General features: G+C 47.6%; 1 protein-coding gene across 1 annotated transcript in view; it reads right to left on the bottom strand.

Annotated features, from left to right (window-relative positions):
- The window catches only part of LOC149984282 (RNA-binding motif, single-stranded-interacting protein 3-like), a 235655-nt gene extending 216808 nt beyond the window's left edge, over positions 1-18847 (bottom strand). The window contains exon 1 of the mRNA XM_090230528.1: positions 17566-18847. Coding sequence (XP_090086654.1) covers positions 17566-17640 — 75 coding nt within the window. The 5' untranslated portion in view covers positions 17641-18847. The remainder of the gene's footprint in view (positions 1-17565) is intronic.
- Positions 18848-19713: the final 866 nt, after the last annotated feature.

The following is a 19713-nucleotide window of genomic DNA, read 5'->3' as shown; positions in this document are numbered from 1 at the left end:
TACTACACCTGTTGTATTCAGCATTTCACTGTAAGGTCTACTACACCTGTTGTATTCGGCATTTCACTGTAAGGTCTACTACACCTGTTGTATTCAGCATTTCACTGTGAGGTCTACTACACCTGTTGTATTCAACATTTCACTGTAAGGTCTACCTACATCTGTTGTATTCAGCATTTCACTGTAAGGTCTACTACACCTGTTGTATTCGGCATTTCACTGTAAGGTCTACTACACCTGTTGTATTCGGCATTTCACTGTAAGGTCTACATACACCTGTTGTATTCAGCATTTCACTGTAAGGTCTACTACACCTGTTGTATTCAACATTTCACTGTAAGGTCTACTACACCTGTTGTATTCAGCATTTCACTGTAAGGTCTACTACACCTGTTGTATTCGGCATTTCACTGTAAGGTCTACATACACCTGTTGTATTCAGCATTTCACTGTAAGGTCTACTACACCTGTTGTATTCAGCATTTCACTGTGAGGTGAACTACCTACACCAGTTGTATTCAGCATTTCACTGTAAGGTCTACTACACCTGTTGTATTCAGCATTTCACTGTAAGGTCTACTACACCTGTTGTATTCAGCATTTCACTGAGGTCTACTACACCTGTTGTATTCAGCATTTCACTGTGAGGTCTACTACACCTGTTGTATTCAACATTTCACTGTAAGGTCTACCTACATCTGTTGTATTCAGCATTTCACTGTAAGGTCTACTACACCTGCTGTATTCAGCATTTCACTGTAAGGTCTACTACACCTGTTGTATTCAGCATTTCACTGTAAGGTCTACTACACCTGTTGTATTCAGCATTTCACTGTAAGGTCTACTACACCTGTTGTACTCAGCATTTCACTGTAAGGTCTACATACACCTGTTGTATTCAGCATTTCACTGTAAGGTCTACTACACCTGTTGTATTCAACATTTCACTGTAAGGTCTACTACACCTGTTGTATTCAGCATTTCACTGTAAGGTCTACTACACCTGTTGTATTCAGCATTTCACTGTAAGGTCTACTACACCTGTTGTATTCAGCATTTCACTGTAAGGTCTACCTACATCTGTTGTATTCAGCATTTCACTGTAAGGTCTACTACACCTGTTGTATTCAGCATTTCACTGTAAGGTCTACTACACCTGTTGTATTCAGCATTTCACTGTAAGGTCTAATACACCTGTTGTATTCAGCATTTCACTGTAAGGTCTACCTACATCTGTTGTATTCAGCATTTCACTGTAAGGTCTACTACACCTGTTGTATTCAGCATTTCACTGTAAGGTCTACTACACCTGTTGTATTCAGCATTTCACTGTAAGGTCTACTACACCTGTTGTATTCGGCATTTCACTGTAAGGTCTACTACACCTGTTGTATTCAGCATTTCACTGTGAGGTCTACTACACCTGTTGTATTCAACATTTCACTGTAAGGTCTACCTACATCTGTTGTATTCAGCATTTCACTGTAAGGTCTACTACACCTGTTGTATTCGGCATTTCACTGTAAGGTCTACTACACCTGTTGTATTCGGCATTTCACTGTAAGGTCTACATACACCTGTTGTATTCAGCATTTCACTGTAAGGTCTACTACACCTGTTGTATTCAACATTTCACTGTAAGGTCTACTACACCTGTTGTATTCAGCATTTCACTGTAAGGTCTACTACACCTGTTGTATTCAGCATTTCACTGTAAGGTCTACCTACATCTGTTGTATTCAGCATTTCACTGTAAGGTCTACTACACCTGTTGTATTCAGCATTTCACTGTAAGGTCTACTACACCTGTTGTATTCAGCATTTCACTGTAAGGTCTACTACACCTGTTGTATTCAGCATTCCACTGTAAAGTCTACTACACCTGTTGTATTCAGCATTTCACTGTAAGGTCTACTACACCTGTTGTATTCAGCATTTCACTGTGAGGTCTACTACACCTGTTGTATTCAGCATTTCACTGTAAGGTCTACTACACCTGTTGTATTCAGCATTTCACTGTGAGGTCTACTACACCTGTTGTATTCGACATTTCACTGTAAGGTCTACCTACACCTGTTGTGTTCATTATTTCACTGTGAGGTCTACTACACCTGTTGTATTCAGCATTTCACTGTAAGGTCTACTACACCTGTTGTATTCAGCATTTCACTGTGAAGTCTACTACACCTGTTGTATTCGGCATTTCACTGTAAGGTGAACTACCTACACCTGTTGTATTCAGCATTTCACTGTGAAGTCTACTACACCTGTTGTATTCAGCATTTCACTGTAAGGTGAACTACCTACACCTGTTGTATTCAGCATTTCACTGTGAGGTCTACTACACCTGTTGTATTCAGCATTTCACTGTAAGGTCTACTACACCTGTTGTATTCAGCACACGTGTAGTGAGGTGCGTACTGGCGGCAGAGAAGTCAGGCGCAGGAGAGCAAAAACTGATTTATAACGGCACAGTTTAATAAACAAAACCACCGTAAACAGAATAAATACAAACAAAACCCGTCACACACCAACATAACGAGCACAAGCACTACAATAAACAATACAGGACAAAACCCATCACACACCAACATAACGAGCACAAGCACTACAATAAACAATACCGGACAAGGACATGGGGGGAACAGAGGGTTAAATACACAACACGTAATGATGGAACTGACACCAGGTGTGTGGGTAGACAAGACAAAACAAATGGAAAATGAAAGGTGGATCGGCGATGGCTAGAAGACCGGCGACGTCGACCTCCGAACGCCGCCCGAAACAAGGAGAGGCATCGACATTGCCGGAAGTCGTGACAGCATGTGACGAATGAGCAGATACATGATGTCGTGTCATCTCTGCTGGAGTGAGGCATTAAAGGCATTTAGATCACATTTCGCTGACTAATGTTATGTGAAGAGCTCATTGGAGGGGACGTGATTCCCACTTTAATAAACGTCCAATCGATTCTGCCCGTGTCACCGCTGTCATTTAAACATAATGGTGTTTCTGATTCAACTAATACTCATTACCATAAATACCGTTATGTACTGCTTACCGCATTAAGAGGCTGGACTATAATGAGGTAATGATTGGATGGGAATTACAACCTGCTTTTTAATTTTATTAGCATGCATCCTGAATGGAACCAAATTCCCCACAACACTATTCCCCTACAACACTATTCCCTACAACACTATTCTATACTAACACTATTCTATACTAACATTATTCCCCACAATACTATTACCTACAACACTATTCCCTACAACACTATTCCCCACAACACTATTCCCTACAACACTATTCCCCACAATACTATTACCTACAACACTATTCCCTACAACACTATTCCCCACAACACTATTCCCTACAACACTATTCCCTACAACACTATTCCCCACTATTCCCTACAACACTATTCCCTACAACACTATTCCCCACTATTCCCTACAACACTATTCCCTATAACACTATTCCCTACAACACTATTCCCTAAAACACTATTCCCTACAACACTATTCCCTACAACACTATTCCCCACAACACTATTCCCTACAACACTATTCCCCACTATTCCCTACAACACTATTCCCTATAACACTATTCCCCACAACACTATTCCCTACAACACTATTCCCCACAACACTATTCCCTACAACACTATTCCCCACAACACTATTCCCTACAACACTATTCCCCACTATTCCCCACAACACTATTCCCTACAACACTATTCCCCACAACACTATTCCCCACAACACTATTCCCTACAACACTATTCCCTACAACACTATTCCCCACAACACTATTCCCTACAACACTATTCCCCACTATTCCCCACAACACTATTCCCCACAACACTATTCCCTACAACACTATTCCCCACTATTCCCCACAACACTATTCCCTACAACACTATTCCCCACAACACTATTCCCCACAACACTATTCCCTACAACACTATTCCCCACAACACTATTCCCTACAACACTATTCCCCACAACACTATTCCCCACAACACTATTCCCTACAACACTATTCCCCACAACACTATTCCCCACAACACTATTCCCCACTATTCCCCACAACACTATTCCCCACTATTCCCCACAACACTATTCCCCACTATTCCCCACAACACTATTCCCCACAACACTATTCCCCACAACACTATTCCCCACAACACTATTCCCCACAACACTATTCCCCACAACACTATTCCCCACTATTCCCCACAACACTATTCCCCACAACACTATTCCCCACAACACTATTCCCCACAACACTATTCCCCACAACACTATTCCCCACTATTCCCCACAACACTATTCCCCACTATTCCCCACAACACTATTCCCCACAACACTATTCCCCACAACACTATTCCCTACAACACTATTCCCCACAACACTATTCCCCACTATTCCCCACAACACTATTCCCCACAACACTATTCCCCACAACACTATTCCCCACAACACTATTCCCCACAACACTATTCCCCACTCTTTCCCACAACACTATTCCCTACAACACTATTCCCTACAACACTATTCCCTACAACACTATTCCCTACAACACTATTCCCTACAACACTATTCCCCACAACACTATTCCCCACAACACTATTCCCCACAACACTATTCCCCACTATTCCCTACAACACTATTCCCCACAACACTATTCCCCACTCTTTCCCACAACACTATTCCCTACAACACTATTCCCTACAACACTATTCCCTACAACACTATTCCCCACAACACTATTCCCCACAACACTATTCCCTTCAACACTATTCCCTACAACACTATTCCCTATAACACTATTCCCCACAACACTACTCCCCACTATTCCCCACAACACTATTCCCCACAACACTACTCCCCACTATTCCCCACAACACTATTCCCTACAACACTATTCCCTATAACACTATTCCCCACAACACTATTCCCTACAACACTATTCCCTACAACACTATTCCCTACAACACTATTCCCTACAACACTATTCCCTTCAACACTATTCCCCACAACACTATTCCCTACAACACTATTCCCCACAACACTATTCCCCACAACACTATTCCCCACAACACTATTCCCCACAACACTACTCCCCACTATTCCCTACAACACTATTCCCCACAACACTAATCCCCACAACACTAATCCCCACAACACTACTCCCAACTATTCCCCACAACACTATTCCCTACAACACTATTCCCTACAACACTATTCCCTATAACACTATTCCCCACAACACTATTCCCCACTATTCCCCACAACACTATTCCCCACAACACTATTCCCCACAACACTATTCCCCACAACACTATTCCCCACAACACTATTCCCCACAACACTATTCCCCACTCTTTCCCACAACACTATTCCCTACAACACTATTCCCTACAACACTATTCCCTACAACACTATTCCCCACAACACTATTCCCTACAACACTATTCCCTACAACACTATTCCCCACAACACTATTCCCCACAACACTATTCCCCACTATTCCAAACAACACTATTCCCTACAACACTATTCCCCACAACACTATTCCCCACAACACTATTCCCTACAACACTATTCCCTACAACACTATTCCCTATAACACTATTCCCCACAACACTATTCCCTACAACACTATTCCCTACAACACTATTCCCTACAACACTATTCCCTACAACACTATTCCCCACAACACTATTCCCTACAACACTATTCCCCACAACACTATTCCCCACTATTCCCCACAACACTATTCCCCACTATTCCCCACAACACTATTCCCCAAAACACTATTCCCCACAACACTATTCCCCACAACACTATTCCCCACAACACTATTCCCCACAACACTATTCCCCACTCTTTCCCACAACACTATTCCCTACAACACTATTCCCTACAACACTATTCCCTACAACACTATTCCCCACAACACTATTCCCCACAACACTATTCCCCACTCTTTCCCACAACACTATTCCCTACAACACTATTCCCTACAACACTATTCCCTATAACACTATTCCCCACAACACTATTCCCCACTATTCCCCACAACACTATTCCCCACTATTCCCCACAACACTATTCCCCACAACACTATTCCCCACAACACTATTCCCCACAACACTATTCCCCACTCTTTCCCACAACACTATTCCCTACAACACTATTCCCTACAACACTATTCCCTACAACACTATTCCCCACAACACTATTCCCTACAACACTATTCCCTACAACACTATTCCCTACAACACTATTCCCCACAACACTATTCCCCACAACACTATTCCCCACTATTCCCCACAACACTATTCCCCACAACACTATTCCCTACAACACTATTCCCTACAACACTATTCCCTACAACACTATTCCCTACAACACTATTCCCCACAACACTACTCCCCACTATTCCCCACAACACTATTCCCCACAACACTATTCCCTACAACACTATTCCCTACAACACTATTCCCTACAACACTATTCCCTACAACACTATTCCCCACAACACTATTCCCCACAACACTACTCCCCACAACACTATTCCCCACTATTCCCTACAACACTATTCCCCACAACACTACTCCCCACAACACTATTCCCCACTATTCCCTACAACACTATTCCCTACAACACTATTCCCCACAACACTACTCCCCACTATTCCCCACAACACTATTCCCCACAACACTATTCCCTACAACACTATTCCCTACAACACTATTCCCTACAACACTATTCCCTACAACACTATTCCCTACAACACTATTCCCCAACACACTATTCCCCACAACACTATTCCCCACTATTCCCCACAACACTATTCCCCACAACACTATTCCCTACAACACTATTCCTCACAACACTATTCCCCACAACACTATTCCCCACAACACTATTCCCCACTATTCCCCACAACACTATTCCCCACAACACTATTCTCCACTATTCCAAACAACACTATTCCCCACTATTCCCTACAACACTATTCCCCACTATTCCCCACAACACTATTCCCCACAACACTATTCCCCACAAGACTATTCCCCACTATTCCCTACAACACTATTCCCCACAACACTATTCCCTACAACTCTATTCCCTTCAACACTATTCCCCACAACACTATTCCCCACTATTCCCCACAACACTTTTCCCTACAACACTATTCCCCACTATTCCCCACAACACTATTCCCTACAACACTATTCCCCACTATTCCCCACTATTCTCTACAACACTATTCCCCACAACACTATTCCCCACAACACTATTCCCTACAACACTATTACCTACAACACTATTCCCTACAACACTATTTCCTACAACACTATTCCCCACTATTCCCTACAACACTATTCCCTACAACACTATTCCCCACAACACTATTCCCCACAACACTATTCCCTACAACACTATTACCTACAACACTATTCCCTACAACACTATTCCCCACTATTACCTACAACACTATTCCCTACAACACTATTTCCTACAACACTATTCCCCACTATTTCCTACAACACTATTCCCCACTATTCCCTACAACACTATTCCCCACAACACTATTCCCTACAACACTATTCCCCACAACACTATTCCCCGCTATTCCCTACAACACTATTCCCTATAACACTATTCCCCACAACACTATTCCCTATAACACTATTCCCTACAACACTATTCCCCACAACACTATACCCCACAACACTATTCCCTATAACACTATTCCCTACAACACTATTCCCCACAACACTATTCCCTATAACACTATTCCCTACAACACTATTCCCCACAACACTATTCCCCACAACACTATTCCCCACAACACTATTCCCCACTATTCCCCACAAGACTATTCCCCACTATTCCCTACAACACTATTCCCCACAACACTATTCCCTACAACACTATTCCCTACAACACTATTCTATACTAACACTATTCCCTACAACTCTATTCCCTACAACTCTATTCCCTACAACACTATTCCCCACAACACTATTCCCCACAACACTATTCCCTACAACTCTATTCCCTACAACACTATTCCCCACAACACTATTCCCCACAACACTATTCCCCACTATTCCCCACAACACTATTCCCCACAACACTATTCCCCACAACACTATTCCCCACAACACTATTCCCCACAACACTATTCCCCACAACACTATTCCCCACTATTCCCCACAACACTATTCCCTACAACAGTATTCCCTACAACACTATTCCCCACAACACTATTCCCCACTATTCCCCACAACACTTTTCCCTACAACACTATTCCCCACTATTCCACACAACACTATTCCCTACAACACTATTCCCTACAACACTATTCCCCACAACACTATTCCCCACTATTCCCCACAACACTTTTCCCTACAACACTATTCCCCACTATTCCCCACAACACTATTCCCTACAACACTATTCCCTACAACACTATTCCCCACAACACTATTCCCCACAACACTTTTCCCTACAACACTATTCCCCACTATTCCCCACAACACTATTACCTACAACACTATTCCCTACAACACTATTCCCCACAACACTATTCCCTACAACACTATTCCCCACAACACTATTCCCCACAACACTATTCCCCACAACACTATTCCCTACAACACTATTCCCCACTATTCCCTACAACACTATTCCCCACAACACTAATCCCCACAACACTATTCCCTACAACACTATTCCCTACAACACTATTCCCTACAACACTATTCCCCACTATTCCCTACAACACTATTCCCCACAACACTATTGACTGTATTGTCCCCAATGGGGTTATTGCAGTGTGGTGTACACGTTTAAAGAGGCGTTTTAAATACGAAACCAATTGACAACACAACTTTAATAACAGTTACGAACCAATAAAAAGAGACTGGCCTGCTGACCTTACCGGGTCGATAGGAACATTTGGCCCAGCTGTTTAGGAGGGATATCACACCTGGCACAAGTTATTGTCTAGTTGTGTTTTTCCTGCAGAGGGTCGCCCTTTACCTGCGCCTAGAGGGGAGTAGTTCAAAGTCCAGGTTCTGGCCGTGTCTTGGGGAGGGGCCTGACCATTAAATATCTCATCCAAACCTGTCTGTTTGACTCCTAGTACCTTGTGGAGGGTCCTGACCTTAGAGATCTCATCCAGGCCTGTCTGTCTGACTCCTAGTACCTTGTGGAGGGTCCTGACCTTAAAGATCTCATCCAGGCCTGTCTGTCTGACTCCTAGTACCTTGTGGAGGGTCCTGACCATTAAAGATCTCATCCAGGCCTGTCTGTTTGACTCCTAGTACCTTGGGGAGGGGCCTGACCATTAAAGATCTCATCCAGGTCTGTCTGTCTGACTCCTAGTACCTTGGGGAGGGTCCTGACCATTAAAGATCTCACCCAGGCCTGTCTGTTTGACTCCTAGTACCTTGGGGAGGGTCTTGACCATTAAAGATCTCATCCAGGCCTGTCTGTTTGACTCCTAGTACCTTGGGGAGGGCCCTGACCTTAAAGATCTCATCCAGGCCTGTCTGTCTGACTCCTAGTACCTTGGGGAGGGCCCTGACCTTAAAGATCTCATCCAGGCCTGTCTGTTTGGCTGCTAGTACCTTGGGGAGGGTCCTGACCTTAAAGATCTCATCCAGGCCTGTCTGTTTGACTCCCAGTACCTTGGGGAGGGTCCTGACCTTAAAGATCTCATCCAGGCCTGTCTGTTTGACTCCCAGTACCTTGGGGAGGGTCCTGACCTTAAAGATCTCATCCAGGCCTGTCTGTTTGACTCCCAGTACCTTGGGGAGGGCAATGACCTTAAAGATCTCATCCAGGCCTGTCTGTTTGACTCCAAGTACCTTGGGGAGGGCCCTGACCTTAAAGATCTCATCCAGGCCTGTCTGTCTGACTCCTAGTACCTTGGGGAGGGTCCTGACCTTAAAGATCTCATCCAGGCCTGTCTGTCTGACTCCTAGTACCTTGGGGAGGGTCCTGACCTTAAAGATCTCATCCAGGCCTGTCTGTTTGACTCCCAGTACCTTGGGGAGGGCCCTGACCTTAAAGATCTCATCCAGGCCTGTCTGTTTGACTCCCAGTACCTTGGGGAGGGCCCTGACCTTGAAGATCTCATCCAGGCCTGTCTGTTTGACTCCAAGTACCTTGGGGAGGGCCCTGACCTTAAAGATCTCATCCAGGCCTGTCTGTCTGACTCCTAGTACCTTGGGGAGGGTCCTGACCTTAAAGATCTCATCCAGGCCTGTCTGTCTGACTCCTAGTACCTTTTGGAGGGTCCTGACCTTAGAGATCTCATCCAGGCCTGTCTGTCTGACTCCTAGTAACTTGTGGAGGGTCCTGACCATTAAAGATCTCATCCAGGCCTGTCTGTTTGACTCCTAGTACCTTGGGGAGGGGCCTGACCATTAATGATCTCATCCAGGTCTGTCTGTCTGACTCCTAGTACCTTGGGGAGGGTCCTGACCATTAAAGATCTCACCCAGGCCTGTCTGTTTGACTCCTAGTGCCTTGGGGAGGGTCTTGACCATTAAAGATCTCATCCAGGCCTGTCTGTTTGACTCCTAGTACCTTGGGGAGGGCCCTGACCTTAAAGATCTCATCCAGGCCTGTCTGTCTGACTCCTAGTACCTTGGGGAGGGCCCTGACCTTAAAGATCTCATCCAGGCCTGTCTGTTTGACTCCCAGTACCTTGGGGAGGGCAATGACCTTAAAGATCTCATCCAGGCCTGTCTGTTTGACTCCAAGTACCTTGGGGAGGGCCCTGACCTTAAAGATCTCATCCAGGCCTGTATGTCTGACTCCTAGCACCTTGGGGAAGGTCCTGACCTTAAAGATCTCATCCAGGCCTGTCTGTCTGACTCCTAGTACCTTGGGGAGGGTCCTGACCTTAAAGATCTCATCCAGGCCTGTCTGTTTGACTCCCAGTACCTTGGGGAGGGTCCTGACCTTAAAGATCTCATCTAGGCCTGTCTGTTTGACTCCCAGTACCTTGGGGAGGGCCCTGACCTTAAAGATCTCATCCAGGCCTGTCTGTTTGACTCCAAGTACCTTGGGGAGGGGCCTGACCATTAAAGATCTCATCCAGGTCTGTCTGTCTGACTCCTAGTACCTTGGGGAGGGTCCTGACCATTAAAGATCTCACCCAGGCCTGTCTGTTTGACTCCTAGTACCTTGGGGAGGGTCTTGACCATTAAAGATCTCATCCAGGCCTGTCTGTTTGACTCCTAGTACCTTGGGGAGGGCCCTGACCTTAAAGATCTCATCCAGGCCTGTCTGTCTGACTCCTAGTACCTTGGGGAGGGCCCTGACCTTAAAGATCTCATCCAGGCCTGTCTGTTTGGCTGCTAGTACCTTGGGGAGGGTCCTGACCTTAAAGATCTCATCCAGGCCTGTCTGTTTGACTCCCAGTACCTTGGGGAGGGTCCTGACCTTAAAGATCTCATCCAGGCCTGTCTGTTTGACTCCCAGTACCTTGGGGAGGGTCCTGACCTTAAAGATCTCATCCAGGCCTGTCTGTTTGACTCCCAGTACCTTGGGGAGGGCAATGACCTTAAAGATCTCATCCAGGCCTGTCTGTTTGACTCCAAGTACCTTGGGGAGGGCCCTGACCTTAAAGATCTCATCCAGGCCTGTCTGTCTGACTCCTAGTACCTTGGGGAGGGTCCTGACCTTAAAGATCTCATCCAGGCCTGTCTGTCTGACTCCTAGTACCTTGGGGAGGGTCCTGACCTTAAAGATCTCATCCAGGCCTGTCTGTTTGACTCCCAGTACCTTGAGGAGGGCCCTGACCTTAAAGATCTCATCCAGGCCTGTCTGTTTGACTCCCAGTACCTTGGGGAGGGCCCTGACCTTGAAGATCTCATCCAGGCCTGTCTGTTTGACTCCAAGTACCTTGGGGAGGGTCCTGACCTTAAAGATCTCATCCAGGCCTGTCTGTTTGACTCCCAGTACCTTGGGGAGGGTCCTGACCTTAAAGATCTCATCTAGGCCTGTCTGTTTGACTCCCAGTACCTTGGGGAGGGCCCTGACCTTAAAGATCTCATCCAGGCCTGTCTGTTTGACTCCAAGTACCTTGGGGAGGGGCCTGACCATTAAAGATCTCATCCAGGTCTGTCTGTCTGACTCCTAGTACCTTGGGGAGGGTCCTGACCATTAAAGATCTCACCCAGGCCTGTCTGTTTGACTCCTAGTACCTTGGGGAGGGTCTTGACCATTAAAGATCTCATCCAGGCCTGTCTGTTTGACTCCTAGTACCTTGGGGAGGGCCCTGACCTTAAAGATCTCATCCAGGCCTGTCTGTTTGACTCCCAGTACCTTGGGGAGGGTCCTGACCTTAAAGATCTCATCCAGGCCTGTCTGTTTGACTCCCAGTACCTTGGGGAGGGTCCTGACCTTAAAGATCTCATCCAGGCCTGTCTGTTTGACTCCCAGTACCTTGGGGAGGGCAATGACCTTAAAGATCTCATCCAGGCCTGTCTGTTTGACTCCAAGTACCTTGGGGAGGGCCCTGACCTTAAAGATCTCATCCAGGCCTGTCTGTCTGACTCCTAGTACCTTGGGGAGGGTCCTGACCTTAAAGATCTCATCCAGGCCTGTCTGTCTGACTCCTAGTACCTTGGGGAGGGTCCTGACCTTAAAGATCTCATCCAGGCCTGTCTGTTTGACTCCCAGTACCTTGGGGAGGGCCCTGACCTTAAAGATCTCATCCAGGCCTGTCTGTTTGACTCCCAGTACCTTGGGGAGGGCCCTGACCTTGAAGATCTCATCCAGGCCTGTCTGTTTGACTCCAAGTACCTTGGGGAGGGCCCTGACCTTAAAGATCTCATCCAGGCCTGTCTGTCTGACTCCTAGTACCTTGGGGAGGGTCCTGACCTTAAAGATCTCATCCAGGCCTGTCTGTCTGACTCCTAGTACCTTGTGGAGGGTCCTGACCTTAGAGATCTCATCCAGGCCTGTCTGTCTGACTCCTAGTAACTTGTGGAGGGTCCTGACCATTAAAGATCTCATCCAGGCCTGTCTGTTTGACTCCTAGTACCTTGGGGAGGGGCCTGACCATTAAAGATCTCATCCAGGTCTGTCTGTCTGACTCCTAGTACCTTGGGGAGGGTCCTGACCATTAAAGATCTCACCCAGGCCTGTCTGTTTGACTCCTAGTGCCTTGGGGAGGGTCTTGACCATTAAAGATCTCATCCAGGCCTGTCTGTTTGACTCCTAGTACCTTGGGGAGGGCCCTGACCTTAAAGATCTCATCCAGGCCTGTCTGTCTGACTCCTAGTACCTTGGGGAGGGCCCTGACCTTAAAGATCTCATCCAGGCCTGTCTGTTTGACTCCCAGTACCTTGGGGAGGGCAATGACCTTAAAGATCTCATCCAGGCCTGTCTGTTTGACTCCAAGTACCTTGGGGAGGGCCCTGACCTTAAAGATCTCATCCAGGCCTGTATGTCTGACTCCTAGCACCTTGGGGAAGGTCCTGACCTTAAAGATCTCATCCAGGCCTGTCTGTCTGACTCCTAGTACCTTGGGGAGGGTCCTGACCTTAAAGATCTCATCCAGGCCTGTCTGTTTGACTCCCAGTACCTTGGGGAGGGTCCTGACCTTAAAGATCTCATCTAGGCCTGTCTGTTTGACTCCCAGTACCTTGGGGAGGGCCCTGACCTTAAAGATCTCATCCAGGCCTGTCTGTTTGACTCCAAGTACCTTGGGGAGGGCCCTGACCTTAAAGATCTCATCCAGGCCTGTCTGTCTGACTCCTAGTACCTTGGGGAGGGTCCTGACCTTAAAGATCTCATCCAGGCCTGTCTGTCTGACTCCTAGTACCTTGGGGAGGGTCCTGACCTTTAATATCTCATCCAGGCCTGTCTGTTTGACTCCAAGTACCTTACAGAGGGCCCTGACCTTAAAGATGTCATCCAGGCCTGTCTGTTTGACTCCCAGTACCTTGGGGAGGGCCCTGACCTTAAACATCTCATCCAGGCCTGTCTGTTTGACTCCAAGTACCTTGGGGAGGGCCTTGACCTTAAAGATCTCACCCAGACCTGTCTGTTTGACTCCAAGTACCTTGGGGAGGGCCCTGACCTTAAAGATCTCATCCAGGCCTGTCTGTTTGACTCCAAGTACCTTGGGGAGGGCCTTGACCTTAAAGATCTCATCCAGGCCTGTCTGTTTGACTCCAAGTACCTTGGGAGGGCCCTGACCTTAAAGATCTCATCCAGGCCTGTCTGTTTGACTCCAAGTACCTTGGGGAGGGCCCTGACCTTAAAGATCTCATCCAGGCCTGTCTGTTTGACTCCAAGTACCTTGGGGAGGGCCCTGACCTTAAAGATCTCATCCAGGCCTGTCTGTTTGACTCCAAGTACCTTGGGGAGGGCCCTGACCTTAAAGATCTCATCCAGGCCTGTCTGTCTGACTCCTAGTACTTTGTGGAGGGTCCTGACCATTAAAGATCTCATCCAGACCTGTCTGTTTGACTCCTAGTACCTTGTGGAGGGTCCTGACCTTAGAGATCTCATCCAGGCCTGTCTGTCTGACTCCTAGTACCTTGTGGAGGGTCCTTACCTTAAAGATCTCATACAGGCCTGTCTGTCTGACTCCTAGTACCTTGTGGAGGGTCCTGACCATTAAAGATCTCACCCAGGCCTGTCTGTTTGACTCCTAGTACCTTGGGGAGGGGCCTGACCATTAAAGATCTCATCCAGGCCTGTCTGTTTGACTCCTAGTACCTTGGGGAGGGTCTTGACCATTAAAGATCTCATCCAGGCCTGTCTGTTTGACTCCTAGTACCTTGGGGAGGGCCCTGACCTTAAAGATCTCATCCAGGCCTGTCTGTCTGACTCCTAGTACCTTGGGGAGGGCCCTGACCTTAAAGATCTCATCCAGGCCTGTCTGTTTGACTCCTAGTACCTTGGGGAGGGTCCTGACCTTAAAGATCTCATCCAGGCCTGTCTGTTTGACTCCCAGTACCTTGGGGAGGGTCCTGACCTTAAGGATCTCATCCAGGCCTGTCTGTTTGACTCCCAGTACCTTGGGGAGGGTCCTGACCTTAAAGATCTCATCCAGGCCTGTCTGTTTGACTCCCAGTACCTTGGGGAGGGCACTGACCTTAAAGATCTCATCCAGGCCTGTCTGTTTGACTCCAAGTACCTTGGGGAGGGCCCTGACCTTAAAGATCTCATCCAGGCCTGTCTGTCTGACTCCTAGTACCTTGGGGAGGGTCCTGACCTTAAAGATCTCATCCAGGCCTGTCTGTTTGACTCCAAGTACCTTACAGAGGGCCCTGACCTTAAAAATCTCATCCAGGCCTGTCTGTTTGACTCCCAGTACCTTGGGGAGGGCCCTGACCTTAAACATCTCATCCAGGCCTGTCTGTTTGACTCCAAGTACCTTGGGGAGGGCCTTGACCTTAAAGATCTCATCCAGACCTGTCTGTTTGACTCCAAGTACCTTGGGGAGGGCCCTGACCTTAAAGATCTCATCCAGGCCTGTCTGTTTGACTCCAAGTACCTTGGGGAGGGCCCTGACCTTAAAGATCTCATCCAGGCCTGTCTGTTTGACTCCAAGTACCTTGGGGAGGGCCCTGACCTTAAAGATCTCATCCAGACCTGTCTGTTTGTCTCCAAGTACCTTGGGGAGGGCCCTGACCTTAAAGATCTCATCCAGGCCTGTCTGTTTGACTCCAAGTACCTTGGGGAGGGCCCTGACCTTAAAGATCTCATCCAGGCCTGTCTGTTTGACTCCAAGTACCTTGGGGAGGGCCCTGACCTTAAAGATCTCATCCAGGCCTGTCTGTTTGACTCCTAGTACCTTGGGGAGGGTCCTGACCTTAAAGATCTCATCCAGGCCTGTCTGTTTGACTCCAAGTACCTTGCTTGCTGTGGTGACAATCCTTCTCAGCATGTTTCTCTGGCTGACAGTGGCCTTGCCAAACCAACAAAACAACACAAAAAGTTAAAATAAAAAATGTGATTGGTCACACCGCTCCACCGAGTCATTTAGGACCGGGCCACGGTGTTCCTCATCATTATGCAACAGGGTTGGTTCCTCTCTAGGTTTCTTCCTAGGTTTTGGCCTTCTACACCTGCATTGCTTGCTGTTTGGGGTTTTAGGCTGGGTTTCTGTACAGCACTTTGAGATATCAGCTGATGTACGAAGGGCTTTATAAATACATTTAATTTGATTTGATTTGATTTGATATCAAGGCAGCGTCATCAGAGAAACTTAACGAGGTTTCTGTCAGGATGGAAACTAGTACAACTGTTAATGAACGAGGTGTCTGTCAGGATGGAAACTAGTACAACTGTTAATGAACGAGGTGTCTGTCAGGATGGAAACTAGTACAACTGTTAATGAACGAGGTGTCTGTCAGGATGGAAACTAGTACAACTGTTAATGAACGAGGTTTCTGTCAGGATGGAAACTAGTACAACTGTTAATGAAAAGGTGTACAGGAGTGGGGACAAAACACATCCCTGACAGACATCTCTCTGCTGTTGAAGGGACCAAAGACCTGGTATAAGTCCCAAATGACTCCCTATTCCCTATATAGTGCACTACTATAGACCAGAACCCTATTCCCTATATAGTGCACTACTATAGACTAGAACCCGATTCCCTATATAGTGCACTACTATAGACCAGAACCCAATGACTCCCTATTCCCTATATAGTGCACTACTATAGACCAGAACCCAATGACTCCCTATTCCATATCTAGTGCACTACTATAGACCAGAACCCAATGACTCCCTATTCCCTATCTAGTGCACTACTATAGACCAGAACCCAATGACTCCCTATTCCCTATATAGTGCACTACTCTAGACCAGAACCCAATGACTCCCTATTCCCTGGTCTGGGCTAAGACAGGGGATAGGCTCAGTACCATCACTAAGCCTGGAGAAGATCAGGGTGGTCGGGGCTATGACAGAGGTGGGACACCCTACCTTAGTCAAGATGTAACGTTAGAAGGACTAGCATGGGGGTAAGACAGAGGAGAGACCCTGAATCATCCTTCCTTAGATAGAGAGACCCTGAACCATACTGACCGTAATCTGGTAATAGTAGATGTATTGGGGGTAAGACAGAGGAGAGACCCTGAACCATCCTTCCTTAGATAGAGAGACCCTGAACCATACTGACCTTAATCTGGTAATAGTAGATGTATTGGGGGTAAAACAGAGGAGACCCATTGAACCATCCTTCCTTAGATAGAGAGACCCTGAACCATCCTGACCTTAATCTGGTAATAGTAGATGTATTGGGGGTAAAACAGAGGAGACCCCCTGAACCATCCTTCCTTAGATAGAGACCCTGAATCCTCCTTCCTTAGATAGAGGAGACATCCTGAACCATCCTTCCTTAGATAGAGGAGACACCCTGAACCATCCTTCCTTAGATAGAAGAGACCCCTGAACCATCCTTCCTTAGATAGAAGAGACCCCCTGAAACATCCTTCCTTAGAGGAGACACCCTGAACCATCCTTCCTTAGATAGAGGAGACACCCTGAACCATCTTACCTTAGTCTGGAGGTAGTGGGGGTAATAGTAGATGTATTGGGGGTACATCTGTTGCTGTTCCAAGTGTTTACCCATGTAGCAGGAATCCTTCTGGCCGTAGCAGGAGACAGAGTCTCTCTGGCTGGGTTTCAGTAACACAGTGACTCCCTCTTGGCCTGGACCCCTGGTTCCTATCCCTGGGTCTGGGCGGAGGCAAGATCCTCTTCTCAAAACAGAGAGACGTGAGAGAGAGAGACAGGGACAGACAGACAGAGAGTGATGGATGGGACCTCTAGCTGTTCTTCTGTCTGTCTGCTCAATGGGAGTCCCAGATTCACCCTCTCCTAGCTGGGGGGAGGAGAAAAGAAGAGGAGAGGAGTGAGGGAAGGAAGGAGGGAGAAGAGGAGAGGAGCGAGGGAAGGAATGAGGGAGAAGAGGAGGAGAGGAGTGAGGGAAGGAGGGAAGGAGAGGAGGAGGAGAGGAGCAAGGGAAGGAGGGAGAAGAGGAGGAGAGGAGCGAGGGAAGGAGAAGAGGAGGACAGGAGCGAGGGAAGGAGAAGAGGAGGAGAGGAGCGAGGGAAGGAGGGAAGGAGAATAGGAGGAGAGGAGCGAGGGAAGGAGGGAGAAGAGGAGGAGAGGAGCAAGGGAGAAGGGAGAAGAGGAGGAGAGGAGTGAGGGAAGGAGAAGAGGAGGAGAGGAGTGAGGGAAGGAGGGAAGGAGAAGAGGAGGAGAGTAGCGAGGGAAGGAAGGAGGGAGAAGAGGAGGAGGGGAGCGAGGGAAGGAAGGTGTTTAGAGTAGCTTGAACTACTCTAAAAAGCTGTCTCTCTCTTTCGCTTTCTCTCTCATGCCCTGACTTCACTTTTGTTCTCTCCCTTGTCTCTCTCGCTTTCACGATGAATGTGTACAGTGTCAGATCCGACTGGAGTCTTGCTGTTGTCCTGGCCAGACACTTGGCTCCCGGAGGACAGACAGAGACACAGCGGCGATACAGACAGACGTCGTAGCTGGGCTGGGAGAGAGAGAGAGAGAGAGATAGAGGGAGAGGAGGGTGGACTGGAACAGAAACTGAAACGCTGTCTGTCACCTCCAGTGAAATAACGTGAGCAGGATCAGAGAAGGAATCCACTAGAAACTCCGGTGAAGGCGTGGGGGGAAAGGAAACCCAGAGATCCAGAGATATCCACACAGACAAAGATGACAATCCCTTCCGCTCTGCAGCTCCTCGTCCCCTCTGTTCTCTCTCTCTCACAGCGCTTCCCAGATGTCTTGTTTCCCAGATGTCTTGTTTCCCCGCATGTGTGTATAACTACGAGCAGTTACTGAGAGCGATGTGTATCTACGAGCAGTTACCGAGAGCGATGTGTGTGTGTGAATCTACGAGCAGATACTGAGAGCGATGTGTGTGTGTGGCTGCTGCTGTCTGCTCCACACTGTGCTGAAGTGTTGAGGGCTCGGCTCTGACAGAGCTATGCTCCTCCTCCTTTTCTCCCTTCCTCTTTCCAAGCCAGTAAGAGGGACGTCTCTCTCTCTCCCCTCAGAAAGACATCTCTCTCTCCCCTCAGGAAGACGTCTCTCTCTCCCCTCAGGAAGACCTCTCTCTCACCCCTCAGAAAGACCTCTCGCTCCCCCCTCAGAAAGACCTCTCTCTCTCTCCCCTCAGGAAGACCTCTCTCTCTCCCCTCAGGAAGACCTCTCTCTCACCCCTCAGAAAGACCTCTCTCTCCCCCCTCAGAAAGACCTCTCTCTCTCCCCTCAGAAAGACCTCTCTCTCCCAACAGAAAGACCTCTCTCTCCCAACAGAAAGACCTCTCTCTCTCCCCTCAGGAAGACCTCTCTCTCTCCCCCTCAAGAAGAACTCTCTCTCTCCCCTCAGAAAGACCTCTCTCCCCTCAGAAAGACCTCTCTCTCTCACCTCAGAAAGACCTCTCTCTCTCCCCCTCAGGAAGACCTCCTCTCTCCCCCTCAGGAAGACCTTCTCTCTCCCCCTCAGGAAGACCTCTCTCTCTCCCCTCAGAAAGACCTCTCTCCCCTCAGAAAGACCTCTCTCTCTCCCCCTCAGAAAGACCTCTCTCTCTCCCAACAGAAATACCTTTCTCTCTCCCCTCAGGAAGACCTCTCTCTCTCCCCCTCAGGAAGACCTCTCTCTCTCCCCTCAGAAAGACCTCTCTCT

Source organism: Oncorhynchus mykiss, chromosome 3 (genome assembly GCF_057628025.1).
Source record: "Oncorhynchus mykiss isolate SJ-2025 chromosome 3, ASM5762802v1, whole genome shotgun sequence".
NCBI classification, from domain to species: Eukaryota; Metazoa; Chordata; class Actinopteri; order Salmoniformes; family Salmonidae; genus Oncorhynchus; species Oncorhynchus mykiss.
The sequence above is the reverse complement of the archived record's forward strand: the minus strand, read 5'-3'. Positions and strand labels throughout refer to the sequence as shown.